We start from the raw sequence: 26095 nt of genomic DNA, 5'->3' as shown, positions 1-26095 counted from the left end.
CGGCATCACCACTACACACACCGGGTGGAGGGGGTGGGGTGGAGGGCGGTGCACGCCGGGCCCCTGGGGCGGAGGGGCAGTGCGCGGCGGCGCTCGGACCGCAACGGGGGAAGGCACACGCCTGGACGCGGGAAGGGCTGGGCCTGTACAAGGTGACGCACGGGGCTGAAGACAGTCCCGAGCCGGCGTCCGGGGAAGCGCATCCTGGGCTGCGGGCCAGAGGAGGCGAAGAGAAGGCTCAGCCCTCACGGAGTCCGGAGAAGGGGGAGGCAGTGGGGAGCCCGAGCGCGCCCCTGGGAGGCGGCTGCCAGCTGGGGGGTCAGGGTCTGCAGTCCGGGAAGGGCAGGGCCAGCTCAGAGGATGGGGTCAAGCGGAGAAGGGGTGTGGGCAAGAAGGGAGAGGTGGGGACAAGGCTGTGAGGTGCCGGCGCTGCGGGAGCGGGGGACCCAGCCAGCCGGGGCCAAGGGCCCCCATGGTGGCTCTGGTGGTGGCTGGGGAAGGATGGGGCTTCAGTCTCTGCTCCAAGGCCCTCTGCCCGGGGCCAAGTCAGCCCCTCTCCCCACTGCTCAGAGACCCCAGGGCCCTGCCTCTGCCGGAGCGCCCTGCGGCCCTGCCCAGCCAGCTCAGCTCTGACCCGTCCTCAGCAGCTCTGGCCCGAGCCTCAGTCCAGCAGGGGCTGCCCGCCAGGCAGCAGGGCAGACGGACGGACGGGAGGCCCAGGGTGGGCAGTCTCTGGCAGGTGGGCTTCCCTCAGGCCTTCCCGAGCAGCAGGGCTAACTGGGCAGGTGGGCGCCTCCGGGGGCCTCACACCACGGTGCTGACCGAGGGATCTGAGAGGTTGAGCGGGCCCGTGATATCAGTGGGATGGTACTGCTGCAAAATAGAAATACACAGACAAGGCGCCCGTTAGCCCGACGCTCAGGGGGCATGCGCGGGGCCGGGACGGGTGGACCGGCCAGCCGGCCGACCGGCAGGCAGGCGGGCGCGGCCTGGGGGAGGCTGGGGGGTGCTCCTCCCCCTGACCCCGTCGTGCTCCGGGACTCTGCGTGGGCCGGGCCGCTGTCCCGTCCGTCTGTCTGTCTGTCTGCGGGGGAGGGGGGCAGAGGAGGGCGGGCAGGGCGTCTCAGCTCTCCCTATGACGGGCACACATCTGCAGCTGGCCCTCCTCCCTCTCAATAGCGCGTCGCGGCAGCACTGTGTCTTTTTGGTTTTGCAAAGCGCCGCGTCCACCCCCGGTGCTCTATAAATAAGAACCAACAATCAATACCCGCTGGCCCCGCCGGCCGCCAGGGACCCCAGCCCTGAGCGCCCAGTGCCGCCCTGGCCCAGACCAGCCACGGGACAGGGGCAGAGGATCTCAGCAGCCGGACTGACCCCACCCCTCCCGACAGAGCCCCCCACCCAGGCCTCCCTCCGAGCAGGCGCCCAGCCTGAAATGGTGGGAGCTAGGCTGCCCTCCCCCGCCCAGCCCCCAGCTTGCAGTGTCCCCAGTCACCCCTGCAGGGCAGGCCAGCCCCAGATGCCACGTGGCACCAAAGCTGGCCTGGAGGATGGCCCCTGGGGAGGCTCGGGCAAGGAGTCTGCTGGGAGCGTGTCCCTGGAAAGGCACCATGAGGGTCTCTGAGCTGCACCTGGCCCAGCTAAGGGGCCTGCATTTCTGCTCCAGGCCGGGATGCGGGGGAAGGACTCAGTGATGCCCCCAGAAAATGGCCCACTGCCTGTGAGACTCTGCGGGCCCCCAAAGCGCTGTCTGCTGGGTACCTTCTCACCCCTCCCCCCGACTGCCCACCCCTGCTCCTGTCGGATCCTCCTCTTCCTGCACCCCCTGCTGGGTCCCCTGGCTCAGGCTCCACCCACTTCCCGGGCCTGGACGGCCCCAGGCCTGTGCTCCCAGCCCCACAGACCCTCCCTGTCCCCCCACCCTGTCTGTGCTGAGCTCTGGGAAGTGGAGCCCCCAGGCCTTACAGGCCCCTCATGGGGCACGCTGGTGGCTTCCCCTGGGACTCAGATGGCTCTGTGCTGAGCCCTGTCTGTGTCCTGTGTCTGCCCCTCTTCCCATGCACTGGGGGTGACGGCTGCAAATCCTGCTTCCTTCCACCTTGGAGCAGATGGGTGATGGGTGATGCTGCCCATGAATTAGGGGCTTCCTGCGGACTGGAGGCCAGACCACCCCTGACTGCAGGGAGGCCGCTGGACTGAGGGCTGTGCTGGCTCTGGGCGGCCCCCTCCCCACCTGGGGATGCTCCTAGCAAGGCTGGGTCAGTCTGGGGGGGGCCTTTGGTTCGAGCGCGCACATCTGGGCCAGTGACAGGCTGCCCAAGGCAGAAAGGCAGGGAATTCTTGGCTCAGGTGGAAGGCCTGGCTCTGAAGGGGCGGGGGGTCAGGCGCTGAGGCACTGATCTCCGTAGAGGCCTCCCCTTCCTGAGCCTCTGTCTAGGAGCCTCAGTGCCCACGGCTTGGAGGCCACGGCTTTCAGGGCCACCTCCATCCGTTCTCAGATCCCTGGGTGCTGCCGGCACGCCTCCTGCAGGGCCCCTGCTCGGCCTGGGGTGGGAGCCGCCTCCTTTGGTCCCACCCATTCCCCACCTGACGTCCCCTGTGGCCAGGGGCCTGTACCAACTCCAGGCCCCAGCCGTCCACCCAGATGGAGCCAGGCCCGGCCCCCAGCCCCGGCCCACACAGAGACCACATGGAGGGAATGCAACAGGCATGGCTCTGGTGAGACACGTGAGACAGGTGTCTGGGTGGCAGGGCTGGCGGCCAGACAGACGGGCGGATGGGACATCACAGCCATCCCTCCATGGACGTCGCAAGGAGGGAGGGAGGGCGGTGGGCCTCTCTGGGAGAGGCTGGAGAAGCGGACGTAACAGAGAGGTGGTGCGGCCTCCTGACAGGTGAGGAGCCTGGGACAGGGTGGTCCAGGCTCCCGGGGCCCCGGGCACAGCCCAGACGTGGTGAGGCTGGCTGACTGACCAACAACATGGCACGGCTTCAGGATGGCGCACGGCGTCATGGCATGGGTGGGGGGCAGACTAACGCGGAGACACACGGGGAAGCGGACCCGGTGAGGGCCAGCGGGAGAAAGGACCAAGAGAGAAAGATCTAGAGAGTCAGAGAGAGAAGACCTAGTGTGCTGGCGAGTAGAGGTGAGGGCAGAAAGGCCACGGCAGTCAGAGGTGGGAGCGGGTGGGATGGCGAGGGAGGGGCCTGATGCACGGGACACAGACACGGAGGGGCGAGATCAGAGTCGGAGACGTGGAACTGGGCGCTCTTCCCCTTACCGTGTCTTTGGAGGACCTACGTCTCTTGAAGCTGGAAGCCAGGGTGGAGGTGATAGCCCTAAATGTGGCTTTCTTTTTAGGGTCAGGCTCTGCTCTACCACTCTTTCTATCCTAAAATGAATATGTATAAGTGATTAGACGGCTAAGGGTGGCGGCCACACCTGCCCTCGCCTGCTCCTTGGGGGCTGCTGCCCGGCCTGGCTGGCCACTCGGGCCCTCACTCCGGCCTGCCTCCCTGTGCTGGATGGACCGACCGATGGTCGGACACTCGCAGGCGGCCTCTGCTCCTGCCCGGCTCTCGGGCCTGACCTCGCTCATGCTGGGGCTGGGCTCGGGGGGGTCCCATCTGGCTCTCTTCCTGGGAGGTCCGCCTGGCTCCCTGGCTCCGAGGTGCCCCTGGTTTAGGGGCGTCCCGAGGAGGAGGAGCCCTCCGAGCACGGGAGGAGTTGCCCCACCGGCCCCACCGGCCACTCTGACCCCCAAGGAGGCGCACCAAGATTCAGGAAGGGGCTGAGGGGCCAAAGGCAGGTGGCGAGATGTGCTGGAGTGACAGAGAGACGGAGGCAGCTCCTGGGACCCTGGCCTCGGGTCTGATGGTCAGGACGGGCCCTGTGCCCGCCAGCGAGAGCAGCGGCCAGGTCCCAAGAGCAAGAGAGGGCAGATGAGAGGCGTGGGCTTCCAGCAGCCCCGTCGCCCTGGCCCTCCCTCCCTGCAGCACCAGCTTCCTCCCAGGGCACAGGCTCCGGGGAGGTACCCAGAGAAAGAGAAGAGATGGGGCAGACTGGGGCTGGACTATGGGGCACGAGCCCGTCCCAGGTGGGCTGTGGCCACCCCACGTGCAGCCTGTCCTCTGCTGGCGGCCACTTCCCACAGACACAGCCTGGGGATGCAGGCAGGAGCGGCCGGCCAGTTAAGACTGGAGTTATATGGAGCACAGGACACACCAGGGCCGCGGGGAAGGGGGTCCCCAGAGGGTGCCAAGGAGGGGCGCGGGGCGGCGAGGGCAGAGTGCGTCTTGGACTCACATGCTACACCCAGGTGGGTCCCTGTCTTACCCTGCCTCAGTTTGCCTTCCTATGGAATGGGCGCCGGTGGGCGACTCTGGAGACAGAGGGGCCAGGCGGACGCTTGAAGCCCGGCTTTGCAGAGGCGGCCACCTGCGGGTGGCCCCCAGCAGCGCGGCCTTGGCTGTGGCTCCCAGCTCCAGTCCTTGCCACAGGGGCTCCTGGGAGCCAGAGCCAGCGCTTCGGCCTGCGGGGATGGAGGAGGGCCGGGGCCAGGCCGAGCCGTGGGCACCAGGCCTCGGAGGGTGGCCTGCCCTACCTGCAGGTTCTTTCTCCACACATTCACTGCTGCAAAGGCCAGCTGCATCTGCTTCCGGCGAGCATCCTTGTGCCGCTTGTAGGCGATCTCGATGAAGATCAGGAAGATCCCGGCCACGATGCCCCCGGCCACCAGCATGAAGACCCCTGCGGGCCAAGACCCAGCGCCTCAGCTGCGGGCGGGCCAGGCAGCCGGCCCCTGGGGAGTCCACCCCGTGTCAGCACTGGTGTCAGGGGGCGTGGGGGCCCACCTGCCATGTTCTCGAACGTGAGGGTAGCAGGGGCGTTGCTACGCGAATCACACTCCTGGTACCGCACCCACGTCTTGTCCAGGTCTTCCATGAAGCCGTTCTCGTGGGACCTGGGTGGGCGGGGCATGTGAGCCGAGGAGGAGGCTGGGCCGGCACTGGCGGGGCGGGGCGGGGCAGATGGCGTGCATCTGGGGGCTACGCTGGTGGGGGGAGGCGGTGTGCCTTGGGTGGGCCTCTTGGAGCGGGGCGGAGTGGGGCCGACTCACTTGAGGATGGACAGGGAGACGTTCTGCTTCCAAGGACTATCTTTGCGCATGCCGATGCCAAAGCCTGAGCGGAAGAACAGCTCGCCGGTGGTCACCAGGTCGCACTTCTGCGAGGCCTCGAACTCCAGCACCGCCGAGTCCCAGATGAAGGCATGCAGCTTGCTGCGGGCAGGGGCAGGGTCACAGGGGCAGGGTCACAGGGGCCCACACATTCGGGCCGCCCTGGCGCCCTTGCAGTCCCGCCCGCCAGCCTGGAAACCCCCTGTCTATCCCCTTCCCGTGGTTCGCATCCAGCCTGGACACTCTGACTTTGACTGGAAAGATGGACGCCCCCACTGCTCCCGCCCAGCCCAGCGCCCCGCCCCGCCCCCTCACTTGTCCCGCACGGCCTGGATGGCCTCGGCCGCGCTCTCGTAGTTGTGCTTCTCCATGTGCCGGTACATGGTGCTCAGCTCCACCTGCCGCCGGAAGTAGATGTCCACGGAGCTCTGCTTCACCGTCGCGTAGATGAACTTGTCCGAAGGATTCCTCAGCTGCAGGGTCAGAGGGTCGGAGGGCCCGGCTCGCGGCTGCTCCCCGGTCCCACCCCAGGCAGCCGCTGACCTCACGCCCCGCCCTCTCAGCCGGGCCAGGCCTCACCCGGGGATCGTTGATGCCGGTGATGCGCTCCTCGGGCCGGTCCAGCACCAGGAAGGCCGCCAGGTTGGCAGTGTAGGAGGCCACGATGATCATGGCGAAGCCGGCCCACACCATGCCCAGGATGCGCGCCGAGAAGCTTCTGGGGGCGCCTGCGGGCAGAGGACGGTCAGCTCGCGGCGTGGGGCGTGAGGGTTGAGGAGCAGCGTGGGGCCCGGGCCGGGCGTGGCCTCACCTTCCCCGATGCCCGAGTTGAGCAGGACGCCCCAGGAGAACCACATGGCCGAGGACAGGGTCAGCGCGTCCTCCTCCTCCTCCTCGCTGTTCACTTTGAACCGGCCAAAGGGGCTGCGGGGGCGCAGAGGGCGGGCGGGAGAGGGCGGGAGAGGCAGCCCTGCCCCGCCCCCTCGCCCGCCCCGCCCCGCCCGCCCCTCCCGCCCCGCAGGGGAAGGAGTCCGGCCCCCGGGCCGCGCTCACCTGAAGCGGTCCAGCAGGTACAGCATCACGGCCACCACATGCACTGACAGCCCCACCAGCAGCCAGAGCGTGCTCTGGAAGGGCTGCATGAACGAGTCCAGCGTGCTCCGGGGGATCTCCTGCGGGAGGCCGGGCCGTCAGCGCCGCCAAGGCCCTCCGAGGACCCCACCCCGCCCTGCTGGGCCCCTGCCCACCTTCTTGACCAGAATGGTCAGGCCCTGGTACTTGAAGGGCTTGGAGAACTCGATGTACTGTGCGCGCTCGTTGTTGATGGTCAGCGGCGCCACGATCATGTCTGCCTGCCCGCTGAGCAGCTCGCCCATCATCCCGTTCCACTCCTTCTTATTGCTGTTGTTCACCTGTGGGGAGACACAGCCGGTGGGGACACGGCCACCGCGGGCGGGCCTTGCTCCCCGGACCGGACAGTCTCCCGCCCTGACCCATCTCGGGATCTCCCACTCCAGACCCCGCCTGGCTCGAAGGCCCCGCCCACCCAGGCTCCACCCAGCCTGCAGACCCCGCCCACCCGAGACCCTGACCCTAGCCAGACAGGGTCCACCTGGACTGGGTCCCGCGCCGGCTTCCAGAGACCCACGCGTACCCGCTCCTGCGTGCCGAACTTGCCGTCCGCCACTAGGTGCACCTCATAAGTGAAGTTCATGGTGCGCGCCAGTTTGATGAGTAGGTCGATGCAGAAGCCGTAGCAGCACTGAGGCACGGTGTGGCGTGCTGGGCGGAGGGGAGGGGCGGTAAGTGAGGGGCTCGCAGGTGCGCCGTCCCGCCCGCTCCGCGGCCCACGCCCCAGCCCCGCACTCACGGCTGCCCGGCGACGTGTCGTTGGGCCCGGTGCAGATCACCTTCTTCACCGGATCCCCGTTCACGGTGAACTCCTCCTTGCACGTGCCGTCGCTCAGCGTGGGCTTGACATACACGAAGGGCTCCTGGTGGATCGTCACGATCTGGAGGGGAGGGGGACACCCAGCCTGGACCACCAGCCCTGGGCTGCCCTGGGGTGCTGTCCTCTTCTCAGCATGCAGACTCTCCTGGGCCGCCCCCCCGCCCCGCCCCCTGCAAATGCCCCACACTGCCCCCTCTGGAGCTTCAGGAAGTTGGTCGGCCTGCTGCCTGCAGGAGGGGCCCCAGACTCCCCCGTCGTGCCCAGGCCACCTCAGCATTCAGAATGCGCCCGGCCTCCTGAAACACCGCGCCTGCTCTTGGCCACTTTCCTTTGGGTCTTGGCTTGCACATCACTAAAGTCGGCCCTGGGCCCCTTCTCTGATGTCTCAGGGCTGAGAATCCACCTGTCCCAGCCCAGAGCCTGCCCCCTGCCCCCACCCCTGCCATGAGGACAGCGGCATGTGCACTCAGAGCCTGCACAGGTCCGGGGACCCGCAGGGATTGCCCTTGTCTGGTGCTCCGGCCTCTCCTGACCTCAGCCTCCCCTGCAGCGGGTCTTTGTCTGATCATCTATCCTTCCTCCCTTCCTCTTCCCCGCTGATGCCGCCCTCTCTGCCGAGGCCTCTTCAATCCAGGGGCTCCTTGGGGCTCATGCTGGAGAGCTCTCTCCTCCCTGTCCTTCAGGGGCCTGAAGCCTGGGGGTGTGGAGGAGAGATACAGGCAAAGGGGGCTGAACCGAGCACGGCATGTGATGAGGGGTCCCAGGGGACGTGGGGTCGGTGTGAGAGGCCCCTTCTCCTCCAGGGCGGGCAGCCCCCGGCCTCAGCCTGCAGGGCAGGAGATTGGGAGCCCCTGAAGGAGCTTATTTGTCTTTAAAACTTTCCTCATCGTTTTCTATTGTGCGAGTAACATGCTCGTGCTTTTAAAAAATCAGTGAGGGGACTTCCCTGGTGGTCCAGTGGCTAAGAGTCCACACTCCCAATGCAGGGGGCCCGGGTTCGATCCCTGGTCAGGGAACTAGATCCCACATGCTGCAACTAAGAGTTCACATGCCACAACTAAAGATCCCGCACACCACAACGAAGATCCTGCATGCTGCAATTAAAAAAAAAAAAATCCCACATGCTGCAACTAAAGATTCCGCATGCTGCAACTAAAAGATCCCACATGCTGCAATGAAGATCCCTCGTGCCGCAACTAAGACCCAATGCAGCCAAATAAATAAATAAATATTTTTTAAAAATTCAGTGAGATGGGAGGGATAAATCGGGAGACTGGGACTGACATATACACACTACTCTATATAAAATAGATAACTAATAAGAACCTACTGTATAGCACAGGGAAATCTACTCAATAACCTGTAGTGACCTGTATATAGGAATAGAATCTAAAAAAGAGTGGATATATGTGTATGTATAACTGATTCACTTTGCTGTACAGAAGAAACTAACACAACGTTGTAAATCAACTATCTTCCAATATGAATTAATTAAAAAGTAAACAATTTAGTGTCAAAAAAATCAGTGAGACAGGGCTTCCCTGGTGGCGCAGTGGTTGGGAGTCCGCCTGCCGATGCAGGGGACGCGGGTTCGTGCCCCGGTCCGGGAAGATCCCACATGCCGCTGAGCGGCTGGGCCCGTGAGCCATAGCTGCTGAACCTGCGCGTCTGGAGCCTGTGCTCCGCAACGGGAGAGGCCACAGCAGTGAGAGGCCCGCGTACCGAAAAAAAAAAAAAAAAATCAGTGAGACAAAAAAAAGTTGTAAAACGCCATCTGGCTCTCGAAGCCTGCGTGGGACCATCTGGCTGACTGCTGTCTGTTTTACACTCAGACTTTTCAATACCAGGTGTCTTTCCTGAGCGTTGGCTTTGGGAAAGTCCACTCTGCCCCTTGAGAGGGGTGGTGACCTGTGGGCAGGTGCTGACAAAGGGGTCCAGGTGAGAGGCCAAGGGGGAGCTAGCTCAGAAAGCAGACAAGGCTGAGAGACATTTGAGGACCTGGGGGCGGGGACACTGGGAGAAGCACAGTGCTTGAGGGTCCTTGCCTTTTGTGAGCTCAGGTACCAGCCCGGTGCTGGTGTGGGTCAGTGTGGGAGGGACGCTGGGGAGGGCACCCTGGGATGAGTCCAAAGGAGCATGGAAGAGTCAGGCCGAGGAAGAGAAGCTGTGAGGGATGAGGCCAACCAGGGAAGGGAGCTCCCAGAGGCCCAGGGAATCACGGAGGGGATGGCCGGCCATAGGGAATGCTGTAGGGAGGCCAGGCTCAGAGGGCAGTGAGACCGAGTCACGGCAGGAGGCCAGGAAGGCTAAACGTGGGGGGGTGGCTAGGACCACTTGGAGGTGTGATGAAGAGCATGGGGGCATCATCTCCAGGACTCAGGGCAGAGAGCACTGAAGCTGAAGTATGCCCATCTGCTCCCCTGTCCCCGATCGGCTCATCCCCAGGGGAGTCCTGGCCCACATGACTTCCCCAGATTTAAGTGGAGTTGGGTCAGAAGGGGTGCTGGGGAGAGCCCATGAAACGGGGGGCCGGCGGCTTCCTCTCCTCCCTCCACCCGCTCTCCCTGCTGCCTCTGCGGTGCCAGGTGTGTGCAATGGCAGCGGGCGCTGGCCCCGCCCCCACTCCCTTCAGTCACTTTCGTTGACCTCGCTGTCCCCTCCTCTGCACCCGAGGGGCGGGATGGAGTATACCGGGTGTGGAGGCTAGGGCAGGGTGGCGGGTCCCCCACCTTCAGCCTGGTGGACATCTGGTAACCTCGGGGCTTCTCTGTCTCTCCGCCTGGCCAGATGATTTTCCTGTCGTTGGGAATAACCTGGGGGTGGGAGTGTGAGATGGAGGGTGGCCGCGCAGGGGTCTCGGCCCCAGGGCCCTAAGGCCCCAGCCCCCACCCCCTCATGACCCCCACCTACGTGGGTGCCGTTGTAGACGCCCACTTGCACCAGCTTGCGGTTTTGCAGGTTCATGATGCTGTAGTTGGCGAACTTCCGGTCCCCATCCTCGTTGAATTCCACGCGGCCGGTCACGCCGTCTGCGTACTTGGAAGACATGAGCACTCTGGAGGGGGGCGGTGTGGGTTAGAATGATCAGGGATGCAGTGAGCCCCGCCCACTGTGGGTCAGGTGGACCGCGCAGCTATGTCAGCCGAGCAACTCCTGGCCTCTAGACCCTGTTTGGAGGGCTTTCTGTGGGTTGGGATATTCGATTCTCATGGCAGCTGTCCTAGCTTTACAGATGAGGAGGTGGAAGCGCAGGCAGGAGCAGCGGGCTGCTCACCAGCCAGTGGGGAGGAAGGGCTGGGGTATTGTCTTCCTGAGTGTGCACGCCTGTGTGTGTGTGTGGGGGCGGTGTGTCTACTGGGCCATATATGTGTGCACGCAAGATCTTTGTGTGGGGTGCAACCCTGTGCATGTACTTGTGGCACATGTGTGATGTGCCATGTGCCTCTCTGAGCCTGTCTGTGCACACACGCATGTGCACGTGTGCACATATGCTGCCTGTATCTGCAGTTGTGTGTGTGCTCCTGTCGTGGGCCCCATGGACCATGGCTCTGCACGTGCTACTTGGGGGTGGCGGTGTTGGTGTTGGGCTGGGCCTCCCCACACTAGTGCCATGGTGTCCAGGGTTCTCTGAGTTAACTCCTGCCCTGCTGTGGCCATCCACTTGGGTCTCTGGCCAACCCTGGCTCTCTACAGGCTTGGGTGCCATACCTGGATTCCTTGTCTGACCTCCTGGGCCCGTGGGCTCTCCCAGTCCCGACCGGAAGCAAGACCCTCCTCCCCAGGGCTGTTAGCCGCCCTGGGGAGTGGGGTGGGGCCTCAGGGTGGGCAGCAGTGTGAAAAGGTGGGGGCAGGAGAAACGGAAGCAGCTGTGATTTCAGTGACATCCGAGTGTTGGAAATGGGGCAGGTGATTATCGTGGTGGAGATGGAGGTGAGGGTGGAGCGCGGGGGGGGATAGAGGAGAAAACTGGGGAAGGTGGCGGTATCTATAGGATACAGCAGGCTGGGCTGGACCACCCTGGGAAGAGCGGCTGTTCCCAGCGCCGGAACGGTGGCCCGCCCACTTTAGGAGATCAGCCCGCCCACCTCAGACGAGCGGCCCCGCCCACCTCAGACGAGCGGCCCCGCCCACCTCTTGAAGAGCGGCCCGGTCTTCCAGATGTTGGTGTTGCCCACGCAGCCCCGCGGCGGATCGGTGATGTTCTCCTTCTCGAGAAGCTCGTGCACGGCCTGGGCCACCACCCCCACGGCATCGCTGATGTGGGCCGACTCGTTCTTGCCGTTGATGAGCTGCAGCCCGATGATGCCTGGGGCAAGCGTTGGCTTAGAGCCCGTGGGGGACCCCTGCCCACCGGGACCCTGGAGCCCAGCACTCACCGTCCGGGGCGTAGCGCAGGGCGTTCCCCGAGATCTCGCGCTCCCCCACCAGCCACACGTACCCCGAGCCGGTCATGTTCAGCATCGCGGCTGCGCGGTACACGGTGGCAGCGTCGTCCTCGCTGTGGGGCAGAGCGGGTGAGGGGCCGGGATTCCAGCCTTTCCCACCCGGGGCCGGCGGCGGCTGCTCCACATTCCCAGGGTCTCCTCCGCAGCGTGGCCTACCCACGTGGCCTCTTCCCCAACCCTGCCCCCCACAAGGGAGGTCTGGAGACACTGCAGAGATGGGGTGCGGCCGCCACCCCAAGCCTACACCGCACCTGGGCCAGGAGACCCCCACAGAAGCGAGCGGGTGGGCCCAGACCCCCTGAGCTTCCCAGACATCTCTTGCTGGCCCGCTGCCCTTGGTGGGCAGGGTTTGGGTGACATGGGTTGGCGATGGATCCTTACTGGTTGATAACTCGCTCGCCAGGTGCCAGGCAGTATTCTGAATGCTTTTCATGGACCATCTTATTTAATTCTCACAACCTCCCTGTGAGACGGGCAGAAGTACTACCCCTGTGTCAGGAGGGGAAACTGTGGCACCCAGGGCACACAAGTGGTAAGTGACAGAGTCGGGTCTGTGCCTGGACTGTCCACCCCTGAGCCCGTGCTCCTGCAACTTCCTGGACAAGCCATACCCCTCTGGTGCTGCATGCCTCAGCTTGTGAACTGAGGGGCTGGGGGCTTTCTGGTTGGTCAGATGCTTCTGGGGCCGAGAGCCAGGGAGCTGCCCTGAGCATCACAGCAGAAGCCACCGGAGAGAGATGAGGGCACCTGCTCTCCCTTTTGGAGTCTGCCCCAGCAGCTGTGTCCTCTCTGCCATCCAGGGCTGGGGCCACTGGCAGGACACAGCACAGGCCTCGCCTTGCAGGCACACGTGGTCCTGAGTTTTTGGCGTGTCCTTACAAGTGAGCCTCTGTGGACCTGGTCTCCTAGGGCTGGGCTCTTTCTGGTCAGGGCAAGGGCCCTGGGCCTGGTGGAGCTCCCACCTTCTGTCCCCTATTGGGCCGAACTTGGTCCCAGATGGGTCTGGACCACAACAGGCACTTTGCTTCTCCAGTGCATAGGCATCGGGGTACAAAGAGGCTGGGGAGATTGTCCGAGTGCTGGGTTATTTTCCCAATGGCTGAGCCTGGAAGCTAAGATGGCCCTAGGTTCCCTAAGGGGTCTGCCCCCAATTTTCTCAAGGAAGAAATGCAAATCTTCAGTGTTTGCTCTAAATGAGAACGCTACTGTTGGATGAAAGCAACACAAAATAGAGGCGCTCCAGGCAACATCCAGCCAAAATCGCTGGCAGCACCAGTTCGTGCGTGTCAGGGCACGGTGTGCCCCTGTCAGCGGTGCCCACAAAGCCTGGTGGAGAGGCCTGTCTGCTTGACGCCATCCAGGTCTGTGACGTTGGACTTGGTGGGATGAGCGCACACCTATGCTTGTGTCCGTGTAGACTGATATCTTCAGTAAAGCAGTTGCAGACAAAAGCCTGATCGACCCGCCAAACTCTTTTATGGAAATAACTGATCCCAGTAAAGATAACTTCAGGAGGATTATTTAAAAAACAAAAGTTTTGGAAATCAGTTAGAAACTCTGAAGCACTCTGTAGAAAACTGGTCAAAAGTTAAGATTGGCTTAATGGGGTCTCTCCGCAAAACGCTCTCAACAGCCCTCGTGAGGGGAGCCAGAATGTGTCAGGCTGGGGCGCCAGGGTGAAGAAGACCTGCGTCTGCCCTGCCCAGGGGACCACCGGCTTCCCCGGGCTCTGGGAGCTGGGTGCGCTGGGCAGGCGGGTCCCACTCTGTGGTGGGACTCTGGCCTCTCTTGTCCGAGGAGCCCCGGGTGTGAAGGGAGGGGTCTCTTCCCGCCTGACAATCCACAGGCCTTGCGTGGATTCAAGAGGTGGGCATGTGGTTGACAAGTGCTGTGCCTTTGTGAACAGTAAGTATTGCCACACGTGTGGGGTTTGTGCATGTATGTAGCACGTGGTGTGTCTGTGGCGTATGCACCTATGCACGAGAGCACCGTGCCCTGTGTGTGTCGGTGCGGAGCGTGTACACGTGTGGTGTGTCTGCACATGTATCTGGGTGAGCGTATGTCTGTGTGTGTTACATGTAGCAGCGTGCCCGTGTGCGCATATGTATGTCCTGCGCGCACGTGTGTGTGGTGTGTATACGGCACATGCATGTGTACAGGAGGGCGTGGAAGCATGTTGTGTGCACGTGTGTGTACGGCGTGTGCACGTGTAGACAGTATGCGGGTGATGCGTGTTCGTGTGTATGCGTGTGAGTGCCTGTGCTGGTGTGCGTGAGCGGAGGGTGGTGGGCGTTAGTGCCCGCTAACTGCCTTCCAGCCCGAGGAGCCCCTGCTGGTCCCATCCTGCCCTCTGCCCAAGGACGGGGTGCACCTGGCTCTGTGCCAAAGGTTTGTGGCCTGAATGTGCAAACGGACACCTGCCCTGCTACTCAGGGCACTGCTGGCTCCCGCTGGCCGCCTGCAGGGCGACCCCTGCTGTTTTTCTCCACTCTGCTGGAGCCTGCAGAGCTTCTGGGACAGGCAGACAGTGGGCCGGTCTCCCCAGGCTCTCCCATGTATGTCCCATGAGGCAGGGCTCTTCCTTTTCCTATTCCTGGTGGCCTTGCCTTTCCCTCCCCAGGAGGACACAGCCATTTGCAAAAAGGGAGATTTTTACTGGGGGCTCAGCCGCAAGGTTACGGTGGGGACCAGGCCCGTCCAGCAGAGCCTGGCTTTGGGTTCCCCCTACGCAGTTCCCCTCTCACGCTGCCTAGTCCGACTGCCCCACCCCTTCAGCCCTGGGACTCCGGCCCTGTCCCTGCTGTGGGCCTCCCCCCGCAGGCTTACATGCAGACCCCACGTCACTGCCCCAGGCCCCCTCCCTGACCCAGCTCCCAGAGCCCCGTGTCCCCCCCCGTCTATCACCTGGGCCGCATTTGCCTTCCTAAGGGCAGGGCCTTATCCCGCCCCCATCCCCGAGGCCCAGGGTACACGTGCGAGGGGACCGTCCTTGGCAAGGACGCCAAAGCCCGAGTCCAGCCTGGCCGCACCTGGCGGAGAGGACGATGACACGAGCCTCCAGCTCCCGCGCCTCCATCAGCAGGGCCGTCACGTTCTTGGTCCCCGGGTCGAACTGCAGCACCTTCTCAGCCTGCGGTGTGAGCGGGTGCGTTAGCGGGTGGCCGGGGCGGGGGATGCAGCGCCTCAGGGGCCAGAGTCGAGCCGCAGCCGCTAGGAACCCCGAGGCAGCTCCGCTAGGGCCGCCTCGGCCTGCGCCGGCCACCTGCACTGCCACCTGCCTTCCAGGCTCCTCGGCCGGCCGGCCGGGCTGGCCTCGCTCGTCCTTTCTTCAGCCTGCTGGCTCTCCTGTCCTCGCTCTCTGCTCTGCGCGTCTCTCTCCACCTCTCACTCCTGGCCTCACTTTTGCACTGAGCATGCAAGCTGAAGTGGACCGAGACTCAGAAAGAGGCGTGCAGCGGACAGGAAACAGAAAAGAGTTTTGGAATGCAATCGGGAGCGGAGACTAGGCCGCCTTTTCCAAAACCACGGGAGGTCGTCTGGGGCCTGGTCCACAGGCCCCGCAGGAGCAGCCCGGACCGCAGGCAGGTCAGGCGGGCAGGCGGGCTCCCTCCTGGGCTCCACGAGGAAACCCTGGGGTGCCCGGAGATTCGCATGCACTTCCCAGAGAGCAGCTCCTCCTGCGGCCGTGCCTGCCCCTTGGCCCGGCCGGTGGGCTGCGGGGCCCTGGGCGGCCAGCACCTGCCCTCTCCTGCCTACGCTGCCTGCTCTCGACCTCGCTCTCTCCTCATTGCTCGGGCCTGCGGCGCGGCGCGGCTGGGCCCACGGTAGCCCTAGCGGCCGAGGCGCCGGAGGCCGGGGCTCCCTAGTCGGTGGGTGGCGTGCACGTCCATGCATATATACCTTGGGTCCGCGCTTGTTGTCATAGGACAGTTGGTCGAGGTTTTCATAGTTCCTTTTTTTACTCTGATGAATAATGTGCACAGAGAAAATATGCAGACACAGAAGAAGATTATAAACGGTTGAAAATGACGGCGCTAAAGCAATCACACCACCTCCTCGGCACGTCTGCAGAGGGGCACGTACCTGGAGCTCGCAAACACCTAGGCCCGGGGTGGGGCTGGGGGCCGGGGAGGTGCTGGGGGATGAGGGGGCGTGGGGGCCACCGAGGCTCCCTGCCACGGAGCTGCGCTCTTGGAAACGCTCACGTTCGGGAGAAAGGGAGGCCCTGTCTGCGTCCAAGCCAAACGCCTCCCTTTGGGGTCCCATCCGCCCGCCCCCCGCCAGGCACCTGCTATGTGGTGCCAGCAGCGCCCACCCCAGCCCCGTCAGTCCTGAATGGGTGATGTCCCCTCCCCCAGCCCCGGCCCCTATTCCCCACCCCTCCCAGCACCCCCTTCTGCCTCTCTTAGAGGTCCAGCTGCTCTGCCCTCACTGACTGGTGTGTGATGGGCGTGCCTGTCAGCCCACGTGTGCGCTGGAGAGCAGCTGTGACAGGAGTTCGTGAGCACGTGTGCGTCTGTGGGCGTCTGCGTGGCAGCATCAGCCTACGTTAGTCTGCGGTGGGTGGGGGTGAGGGCCGGTGCCGTCTGAGCGTACGTGTGTGCGCGCGCGTGCGAGCCCCCGGGCCATGGAGGTGTGGGGGGCGCCTGCGAGCCTGTGGCAGGTGTAGTAGAGTGTGAGTGAATTGTCTCGGGAAAGGCCGCGTGTGCCTGTGAGAGCGAACACGTGTGGCTGGGCGTGCGGGGGGATGCGTGAGTGTGCACCGGGCCTGCGTGCAGCCACAGGTGGGCACGCCAGGAGCTGACCTGCCTGCCTGGTGCTGCGTGCTGTCTCAGGGGGGTGGGGCCTGCGGTCCTGGTAGCCAGCCCACCCTCCCAGACTCAGCCAGTCCCCCCCAGCAGCACCCCAGGACCCTCTGGGTCTGTCCTCTGGTTCACCCCCAGCTGGTGCCCTCTCTTCCCTTCGGGGCCTATGGCACCCTGGGGGACCCGGGTTGGCACTCAGCTTACTGAAGCCAACCCTGACTTCGCAGACAGCACATGCTCCCCGCCGCCCCTTGGTCTGGCCTCCCGGGGCCCTCCCCAGCCTGGGCGTCCCTCCCTCTCTGCCCAGCTTGGCCTCCACCCAACCCCGGGGGGCCTTGGCCCAGGTGCTGAGCGCCCAGGGCTCCAGGCTGGGTGAAGGCGGGACCCCGGGCCTCCTCTGGTGAGCACCAGCTTCTCCTCAGTCTGGCAGTGGGGATGGGTGGGGTGGGGGTCGCCTGGACCCCCAGAAACGCCACTCTGGTCTCTCCACAGCCCACACGTGGGCGCCGGGCTGGGGTAGAACGGGCAGTTGGAGCCAGGTGTCTACTGGATCCCCAGGAGTCCAGAGCCCCAGTCCCCACGGTGGGGAGGTGAGGAGAGGAAGGGCGTGGGGTTCTGTGGGGAGAGCGGCGGGGGACGAAGTGGGGCAGGGCCCAGACCGGGCTTGGGGGCGGCAGATGTCCGTGGGTGGGGCTTTGGGGAGGGTGATGGGCAGCTGTGAGGTGAGGGGCTACGGCGGGGGTGAGGCCGGCACGAGGACAGGGCACGGGTCACAGCAGAGAAGGAACCGGGTCCTTTGTGGAGGGGACACGGTGAGTGGTGCCACCGCACTGAGGGGGCACCCTAGGGGAGGCCGCTGGGAGGGAGCGGTGTGGGGGGCAGAGGCGGCGCCCCTAGGGAATTTTGAGCCTAGGGCCTGTGTGGGTTGGGAAGCGCGCTGAGGGGAGGTGGGGGAGGGGACGGGGGAGGGGAGCGGGGCGGGGCGGGGTGTTTGCGGAGCTCCAGGTGGTCCTGCCCTCGCCCCGCAGGGACTGACACGAAGGAGATTTCGACTAATGGCAAAAGCGAGTGAAATGAGCCGAGGACAGGCTGGGGCGGGCGCTCGCCAGACGCAGTGGTGCTGACCATGCACGATGGAAAGAGAAGGGTGTTCACACGGGCCACAGACACAGCGGCGGCTCGCCGGCTCCGACTCCTGCTCGGGACACCCCCGCCCGGGCCTCACCTTGGACTCGCGCTCCTCCAGCAGTGTCTCCAGGCGCTTCTGCGCCGCCCGGCCCTCGTGGTCGTCGCTGACCAGGAGGATGATGTGGTTCCAGCTGTAGACGCGCATCATCTCGAACCAGACGCTCGACTGGTGGGAGTAGGGCGGCACGGTGCGCAGGAAGCTAAGGTGGATGCTCTGCGGGACACGGGGTGGCTGAGGACGCGGGCCAGGGAGCGCACGCGCGCGCGCGCGCGCGGGCCAGACGCTCCCCCTCGCTGCTTCCAGACCCCGGAGCCCGGGGACCCCGCTTCCCTCACTCCTCCCTTCCCACCGCTGGCTTCTCTCCCCACCCCACATCATCTAATCTGAGAACCGGAGGCTCGGTTTGTCCAGCAGCACCCTGACTGAGACGGGTGGGGCTGGGGGTCTGTGGAATTGTTCCTGGGGTCGTTCCCCTCCTCCCCTGCAGCCACCCGCTGGCTGAGCTACTTGAGATCAGAAACTTCTTGCTGGCGCGTGCAGCATCTCAAAGATCCCCCCTGGGTCCTTCCCAAATTCACATAACTGGTATTTAGAGCAAGTCTTCACTCTTGGGGCGAAATACTTCATCCCTTCACCAAGCCCAGGGATTGCTGCCTGCTGACCCCGCCTTGCTTCTCTGAGTGCACTGGCTGCCAGGCAGGGGACGGAGCAGGACCCTCCCGCCTCAGCACAGGGCCTTTGAGTCTGCCCAGGGAGCAGTGTTCCTGGGGACCCACACTGATCCTGGGGCCCTCTGAGCCCTCCAGATCCTTCTTTCACCGGCTCCCTCTTTGTGCCTTGGAATCAGGGTGCAAGAATGCCCTTTTGCCTCTGTCTGTCATCCAGCAGGTGACATGGCGGCAAGGGGGCTGTGGTTGGGGTCCTGGACTGGCTCTGAGCCAGGCCCTTCTGGTCCACGTGTTGGGCACAGACGGTCTGTGGGTTGTACCAGGAGTGGGGTCAAGGTGGAGCTCTAAGATTTGGTCTCAGGTTTGCCCTCATGCTGGGCCTCAGTCTGGATCTGGGGCGGGGGCACGTGATGGGCTGGTGTCCTGTTCTGGGAGAGGGCTCCCCCCAGCCCAGCCTCTCCTGTGCCCCACCGCCTGCTCTCCTCTGTAGAGGCATTGTTCTCCCATTTGCATGTGAGGGGCCTGGTGCCCAGAGAGGTGAAGGAGGATGGAAGGCCTAGGGGGAGCCCTCCACTTCTCACAGTTGAGGGTTAAGTGCCTCTGAGCAGCTTGGGTGCCTCTGCTGTGTGCTGGGGTTTCCAGAGCCTCAGGAACGGGTGGTCGTCCTGGCCTCCACTGGCCTCCTCCCTTGTGGGCCGTCCCAGAGGACCCCTCACTCTGGCCTCGCTTTCCTATCGCCTCCAGGAGGACCCCTCCCTGACCTCCCCAGCTGAGGTGACTTCCGTGCCTTAGGCAGCGTTATCCAGGACCCTGGGCTCCCGGCAGGATGGATTTGGAGAAGATGGGGAGAGCAGGGAAGCCCCCAACAGCCCAGCCCTCTGGCCCCTCAGCTAAGGCACCAAGCTGGAGTCCCCTGCCGAGCAGCCCCTCCGGGCCTGTCTGCAGGTGACACCAGGCCTGGAGGGAGATGTGGAGGAGGCTGCCCACCCCCCAGCCTCTCAGTGGCCAGTTTGCCTCCCCAGCTGACCAGTCCTCCCAGAGCCGTGGGCAGACACTGCGGGAGGGCTGGGCAAACTAGTGCAAGGTGCCGGCTGCTATGGGGGTGAGTTTCCTGCCAAACCGACTTGGTGACCTCTAGACTCTCCCAGCTGCTGCTCCACGACTGGGCGACTCCAGCCAGACCCCCAGCCCGTGGGCCACGATACAGCCCCGAGGCCCGAAACCCCCAGGCCAGCGCCCCCAGCCACGGGCTGCCTCCTCTGTTCACCTGGAATCCTCTTCCAGCTGTGCCCTCTAGCGGGAGGTGCCGGTAACTACACCCTCACTGCCACCTGGTGTCCCAGCCACTTCTAGGCTTTTCCTCCTCCTGGCGCCCCTTCCTCCAAAGTGCCCCGTCCCGCTGTCCAGGAAGCTGCCCTGTCTGTCCCTTCTTCTGGCCCACGATGGCCTCTGCTGCTTCCCAGGGCTTGCTATTGGCGCCTGTCACCTGTCAGTGGGCCGTGTGCCCGAGTGTGCGTGGGCATGTGTGTCAGCGTGTGAGCGTGGGCCTGTCTGAGTGTATGATGGAGCGTGAGTGTGGGGGAGTGAACACGTTACTTATGGGAGTGTGCACATGAGCATGAATGTTTGAGTGGGTGATGGTGTGAGTATGCGTGTGAACGTCAGTGTGTGCGTAAGAGCACGTGAGTGTCCCTGTGAATGTGTGTGACTGTGTGTGTAGGTGTGAGTGTATGGATTTGTTAGTATCTGTGAGTCTGTGTGACTGTGAGTTTGTGTGCTGTGAGTGTGTACTGGTGTGCCTGTGTGTGGGTGAGTTTGCATGTCTCTGTGAGACCGTGTGTACCGGTATGAGTTGTGAGCGTGCCTCAGTGTATCACCCTGTTGCACCTGGAGCCCAGAGCCCATGGTTTGAGCCCCTCTGCCTGTGCCCCCCCATCCTGGCAAAGCACCTGCCCCCCACTCTCTCCCCCAGGAGCTGCTGGTGGCTCCGGGCTGCAGGAGCGAGCCACCGGGTCTGAACACGGGAGCAGAGCTGTCTGGGTCCCCGTGCAGCGGTCAGGCTTACCTTGTCTGAGTAGATGGACATGCGGGTGGTCAGCCCCAGGACGGGGATGCGGTAGAAGCCAGCTGTGTAGGAGACGGGGGTGGGAGTGAAGTGGTCGTTGGGGGTAGGTGGGTGGCTAACTAGGATGGCGTAGACCTGTGGACACAGGGGACAGGGTCAGCTCTAGTGGGGAGCGGGGGACACTGCCCTGGAGCTGGCTGTCCAGCAACAGCAGAGGCTGAACACAGAAGCGGGGGGTGGGTAGTGGCGGGGGGACACCACCTGTGCTCACACAGCCCCAGGAGTGCAGGCCACCCAGCAGGGGGACCAGACCCTAGTCCCACCTTCTGTGTGTAAGTGAATCATAGGGGTGAGGCAGAGGCAGACAAGACTCCTGGGACCAAGAAGACACACAGGGAGATGACAGACCCCTCCCCCCACCCCTGTCCAGGGCCTCCCCTCTCGCCCCTCACCCTGGGGGGCTGCCCTGAGCTGTGTGGTGAGACCCTGAGAGGGAGGACGAAGGCCAGTCCTTGGCATGTCCTGGGGCCGCACATGCTGCCCCAGCGTGGGCTGGGGAGAACCACACCAAGCCCCACGCTGACCCGCATCCTGGGTCAGAGGTGGACCGAGGCCAGCACTCCAGAGACGGAGGGCAGCTCCGGAAGGTGCGTCGAACATCGCAGACTATTAGTGGGAGAAGCTGGGCAAGGAGCCGCCTAGAGGCCCGGGCCCCCCTGCTGGTGTCTTCCAGGGGCAGGCTGAGACCCACTCGGTTTGAACAAGACCCAGTGCTGACTTGGGCACTGACCACATCCTCAAGGAAACCTGGCCTTCCTGCCTGGACCAGTGGCTCAGCCCCCGAGGCAGGGAGATGGGGCAGATGGCTTGGCAGTTCCCTGCTGCCCTCACATTAGAAAGACCTGTCAGTCCCAATTCTGCCTTCCCATCTCTGAGCTACAGGACCACCTGCTTTTGCAAACGGGGCGGGGGGTGCGCTGGCCCACGTGGTGGGGACGATGGCTGCCGTGCCGGCACCTGGCTCACAGCATGTGACAGTGAGTGACAGCTGCTGCTGTCACCTTTGCTCCTAGCACTGGCTATTCCCTGGGAGAACAGTGCCCACAGACAGCAAAACTAAGTTGGAGGAGGGATTCCCAGAAAGGGCCATACTTGTTCTCCCTCCTTTGCCCCGCACAGTCTGCACCCAGAGGGGCCTGGTCAGTGTTGGCCTGAGCGTATGTGTGCATGCGTGTGACCACGCAGGTGCTCACAAGTGTGTGCTGGGTATGTGTGTGTATACTGCATGCCCTAACATATGTGTATGTGCATGTGTATGTATGATTGAGCTTGTGTGAGCACGCGTGTTTGCATGTGTGGTACAGGAATGTGTGTGCTCATGGATATGCATGGGGGGTCCGTCTGTGTGTGAATAAGCGTGTGCAATTCTGATGTGCATGAAGGGGTGCTAGTTTAAGTCTACGCATCTCTGTGCACAAACGTGGATGAATGTGTGTGCGCATGTGAGCGTGTGTGTCCATGGATGTGGCGTGCCTGTCCGGTGAGTGTGTAAGCAGTACTTGGACCGGTGTCGGTCCCGCCTGTTACATAAAAGGCTGCATTGCAGTGATCCCGAGGCCTCATTGGGATTCAGCAGGCAGCGCAGCCCGGGGGCGGACAGCTCTGACAGGCAAAATCCTTGAGTCGTGTCCTCCCCCGCAGCGCTGGCTGCCAGTGGCTGCCACGCTCTGGCCTGATACCTCTCCCCGTTCCCACCCTGGAGAACACCCGGCTTCAACACCTGGGCCATTTCCCATCTCAGGCAGACCTGTGGATGGGGGAAGGGGAGGGAGGAAGGGAAGGAGATCTCCAAGCAGGAACAAAGATGGCCCCAGACCCCATCCAGTTTAAAGCCCTGCAGTCCTGCATGTGGCTGGGACAGGCACCTCTCAGGCAGGCCCGGAATGCCCGCCCCGACCCTGACACACAGTGACCAAGCAAACGGCCACATGTCTGCACACACCAGCCTGGACCTCGACACCTGGAAACCCTGTGAGGACAAGCCCGCTGGCCGGGGATTGACCTGGGGCTAAGATGGGGAACCGGCCAGCACTGGTGTTTAGCTGTTAGTGAGATCAGCCCCCTGGGTCCTCTCAGGGGAGGGAGAGGGCTAGGAAAGGATGGAATGAAACTGGGACAGGGGGAGGGATGGCGAGTGAAGGAGGGAGGATGGTGGCGAGGCGGTGGGGGAGGGGCAGGAGCTGGTACAGCGTGAGCCCTGGGGGTGCTGGCACCTGGCTGGAGATGAGGTCTTCGCACACCGACAAGGCCATCTGGATGGCGTTGGGCTTGTGGGTGACGGAGGTAGCGTTGAGCTGGATCTTCCAGGAGCCATGCCGCTTGTTGGCCTGGTTCACAGCCTCGCGGAACATCTGCTCGTGCTTCCGCGTGCTCAGCACCGCGCCGATGTTGACGATCTTGGGGTCGCAGGCGGCACGGGCGAAGGAGCAGGAGAAAAGCAGGGCGAGTGTCAGCAGGCGCATGGTGCTCATGGGCTCCGGGCGGCGCCCTGGCTCTGGGCAGCGCGAACGCGGGGCCCTCGGCGCATCCCCAGAGGGACGCCCCGGCCGTCCTGCGCGCGCCCGATCCCGCGGGCTGAGGGCGCCACGTCTTCCCCGGGAGCCTTAGTCCTGGGACGTCTGCACCGAGCAGGTGGCACCGAGCCTTCGGCCGGCCGGGCGGACCCGGGTGCGCGTGGGTTCCGGGCGCTCTGTTCCAGGCGGCTGGCGCTGTCCGCGGTGCTGAAGCGGGTCTCGGCGCCGCTCCGGGTGCCCCGCGCGGAAAGGACCCGGCGGCGGCAGTTCCTCTGCGGGCTTCGCTTGTCCCGGTCCCGACGCTGCGGCGGCTGCGGCGACTGCGGAGCGCCGAGCGGGACCAACGTCTCCTACCCCTCCCGCCGCCCCCGCTTCCCAACACGGAGCCGGAGCGGGGGCGCCTCCCGCGCCAGAGTGTGCGCCTGCGTTCGTGCCAGCATTTTTCAGAGCGCGCGCGAGCGGGGGACGCCTGTGTGTGCGCGCGTGTGTGCAGGGGTCGCTGAGACAGTGCCCTGGGCTGTCTCGAACCTGCAAGGAGCCGAGTTTGGAGAGGTTAGAGGGGTTCGCGTCACTGCGTGCAGCCTTGCGTGTCCTTTAACATGACCGAATGTGTCGTGCCAGTTTGTGTGTGTGCGCACACGCGCGTGCACGAGTCCTCACCCACAGTCAGTGATACTTCGGGGCCTGACTCTGCCGGCTGGAAACCAAGGCGTGTGGAGAGGCCCTAAACCGTGCCTCTGGGAGAGGGACGGGGGCGACCTCTTCTCCAGAAGGCTCAAAAATGGGGGAGAGACCTCATCTGCCTGGCCATGTGACCTGGACTCCCCGCAGAGGGTTAAAAAGAATAGAAGGGGTGACAGTGGCCGCCCCTTGTTGAGCTGGATCTTCCAGGAGAGTCTGAGGGTCTGAACCAAACCGGCTGTGGAGAGACCACGGCCAGAGGGAGTCGTCTCTGCAGCAGACGGGACTAAGGTCAGACGTCAGGAAGCGCTTGCTGATGCCGGGATAGACATCCCATACATACCCCCGTTTCCACGCTCCTCCCCTTGGCAGCCCCTCTCCTAACTCACTCCCAGCACCCCCTCCTGCCCCTTTCCAGAAGCTCCCTGTCCTCTGGTGCTTGTGATCCCAATTCTTTGTCCTCACCGTCCCCCCCACCCAGTGTGCTTCCTTCTCCCTAATTCAAAGGATGGCTGAAGCTCCGCCTGCTGCCGGTGACATCACCGTTTCCAATAGCAACTGAGGATTCTGCAGACCCGACAGCAAAAGCCCCCAATGGGGACAAAGCAGGGTTGTCCCCACACCTAAGTGATGTCCGAAGCAGTGGAGAGGGGAGGAGCCATGTCCCTCCCAACAGGGTCACACCCCCTGCAGCTCTCACCACTAGGCTTACCTCCCCACACCCAGCCCAAAGCAGACCCCGCGGGACTCCCTGGCTCTGAGGCAGGGGCTGCAGTGCTTGGCCTGCTCCCTTTCTTGTCCCCTTCTCTCCCGAAGCAAGAAAATCATTGCTTGGAGGCGAGTCTCCCTGCATCCGGCTGCAGCCCCACAACTCTCTCTGTTGTGGGATCGAGGTCTATAGTGGAAGCAACACCAGCCCTGGGGACACAACTCCTCCTGTGGAGTCTCAGGAGAGCATGTGGGGTGTGCTCAGGGGCCCAGAGTGGGCCCTATCTCCACAGGGTCTGTGGCGTCTGGTAGCTCAGAGCTTGGAGGCTGCCTGCGTGCCTGGGAATGGGCAGCCACCAGCTGCTGGCTCTGGTGTGGCCCAGACAGCTCCAGCACATTGCGGGGAGGGAGGGATTCAGCAGGGGGCTGCCGCCAGAGGTTCAGGCCCCTTCCACCCACCCCAATCCCCCAGTCGGGGGTGCTGGAGAAGCTCCTACTGGTCCTGGAAAAAGAACTTCGAAATAGCCAGAAACCTGAGGGCTGGCTGTTCCACAGCTGGGAGCTTGAACTTGGTCACGGTCGGGGTACTTAGGCCACGGAAATTGCCAAGCTCTGCGAATCAGGCCTCTTTTCTCCCTTTAGAGGCCAGTTTACCAGCACACCACCGCCTCCCCCAGGCTGGAGGCGCTCAAGTTTCTGTCCTGAGGCCCTTGCGTGTCCCAGGCCTCAGCCCCTCCCGTGCTTGAATCTCTCCTGGGCTCTGCACTCCCTTTCACCTTGTAGGCTTCCTCCACGCCCCCAGCAAGGGGGGTGCGGTTGCAGAAGGCCTCGACCTTGCTTTGTCTTGCTGTGAAAGACACGCTGTGGGTCGCAGCTGCCTGAGGCTCCGGTCCTGCGCTGAGATTCTTGAAACCGTATTAAGAACGTTTGGATCCCCGTGAAGCCCTAAGCCAAGAATACCAGGAGATTTGGGTAGGAATGGGGGTGATGGGCTTCATCGTTTATAAAATCAGGAGTGCCGATCAAAGAAATAAAGCCTTGAAAGCTTCCAGTCCTGCACCTTCTCATGGTCTTCGTTAACCAGATGGGACGTCAGTCTGGCTGTGTTGTGGGAATGTGGGACATCGTGTTGACTTGCAGCAGTGAATAAATGCATGCATGAATAAACGTACCTGTGAGACACACACACACACAAAGATATCGCTGGGACTTGGACCCCTCTGAATCCTGGTGTATCACACTCTGTGGTGAGGACCAAGGAGACCTGTGTTGCTGCGTCTGGCCTCGGTGGGAGCGAGGCCCTGTCTGCCCCATGTGGAGGGGCTGCTTCAGTGCTCACTCGTTCTTCCCAACCCGTTCCTTCCTCTGGGAACTGCAGCCCCATGTGGAGGGAACTGCTTCACCTCCTCCCCGACTCCAACCCAGGGGCTCTAGCAAGGGCTGTCAATCATAGCTACAGCCCCTCCTTGGCCTTGGTCTATTGGCCGAGAGGTAGTCACATGACCCAAGCAGACCACTCAGGGTTTTTCCCTAAGATTTTGGCTAGATCAGAAACTGTGACAAGAACCCATCTCTGCATCTTCTCTGGAGGTGACCTCTGAGAATTGAGCCACCTGTGGACACATTTCTCTCAGGAGGAAGCCGACAGGCAGGGAGGAGCCATTATGCAAACTCTCTGTGCAGACATCTTGCCTGTGGCCGGCCAAGTGGGCAGAGGATGGGCCTTTGCCTGGTGTCCACCCACTGCAAGGGCCCGCCTCCAGACCAGGACTGGGGAGATGGGGCTGGCTGTCAGCAGGCCTGGCCACCAGGACTCTCCTTGATCTGTGG

The 26095-nt window shown here is 63.6% G+C and overlaps 1 protein-coding gene across 7 annotated transcripts; it reads right to left on the bottom strand.

Annotated features, from left to right (window-relative positions):
- Nucleotides 1–279: 279 nt before the first annotated feature.
- GRIN1 (glutamate ionotropic receptor NMDA type subunit 1) lies at nt 280–22995 on the bottom strand. Of its 7 annotated transcripts, none has more exons than XM_029203002.1 (21): nt 22577–22874; nt 20304–20438; nt 17607–17783; nt 15477–15539; nt 14606–14706; nt 11508–11629; nt 11263–11437; nt 10042–10186; nt 9861–9944; nt 7051–7192; nt 6835–6962; nt 6428–6592; nt 6234–6352; nt 5992–6104; nt 5760–5908; nt 5496–5653; nt 5121–5282; nt 4855–4964; nt 4605–4750; nt 3282–3392; nt 612–873 (listed from the first exon to the last, which is right to left on the bottom strand). In XM_029203002.1, the coding sequence occupies exons 1-21, from the start codon at nt 22832–22834 to the stop codon at nt 805–807; spliced, it is 2832 nt and encodes a 943-aa protein (XP_029058835.1). In that variant the 5' UTR covers nt 22835–22874; the 3' UTR covers nt 612–804. The 7 variants fall into 7 exon arrangements, with proteins under 7 accessions (XP_029058841.1, XP_029058839.1, XP_029058835.1 ...); XM_029203001.1 differs by lacking the exon at nt 612–873 and adding an exon at nt 1124–1240 and having other exon boundaries at nt 22577–22834; XM_029203006.1 differs by lacking the exon at nt 3282–3392 and having other exon boundaries at nt 482–873.
- Between the last annotated feature and the right edge of the window lie 3100 nt (nt 22996–26095).

Source organism: Monodon monoceros, unplaced genomic scaffold (assembly GCF_005190385.1).
Source record: "Monodon monoceros isolate NGI ecotype Baffin Bay Population unplaced genomic scaffold, NGI_Narwhal_1 Super_Scaffold_5, whole genome shotgun sequence".
Lineage (NCBI taxonomy): Eukaryota > Metazoa > Chordata > Mammalia > Artiodactyla > Monodontidae > Monodon > Monodon monoceros.
The sequence above is the reverse complement of the archived record's forward strand: the minus strand, read 5'-3'. Positions and strand labels throughout refer to the sequence as shown.

What these genes read in the sequence shown, in the direction of transcription:
- GRIN1 (XM_029203001.1), bottom strand. Translation starts at nt 22,834, where the DNA reads ATGAGCACCATGCGCCTGCTGACACTCGCCCTGCTTTTCTCCTGCTCC. An exon ending in CCTGCGCTACGCCCCGGACG is followed by an intron (nt 11,438 to 11,507) that starts GTGAGTGCTGGG and finishes CGCTTGCCCCAG; the next exon opens with GCATCATCGGGCTGCAGCTC. An exon ending in CGACACGTCGCCGGGCAGCC is followed by an intron (nt 6,963 to 7,050) that starts GTGAGTGCGGGG and finishes CCCTCCGCCCAG; the next exon opens with CACGCCACACCGTGCCTCAG.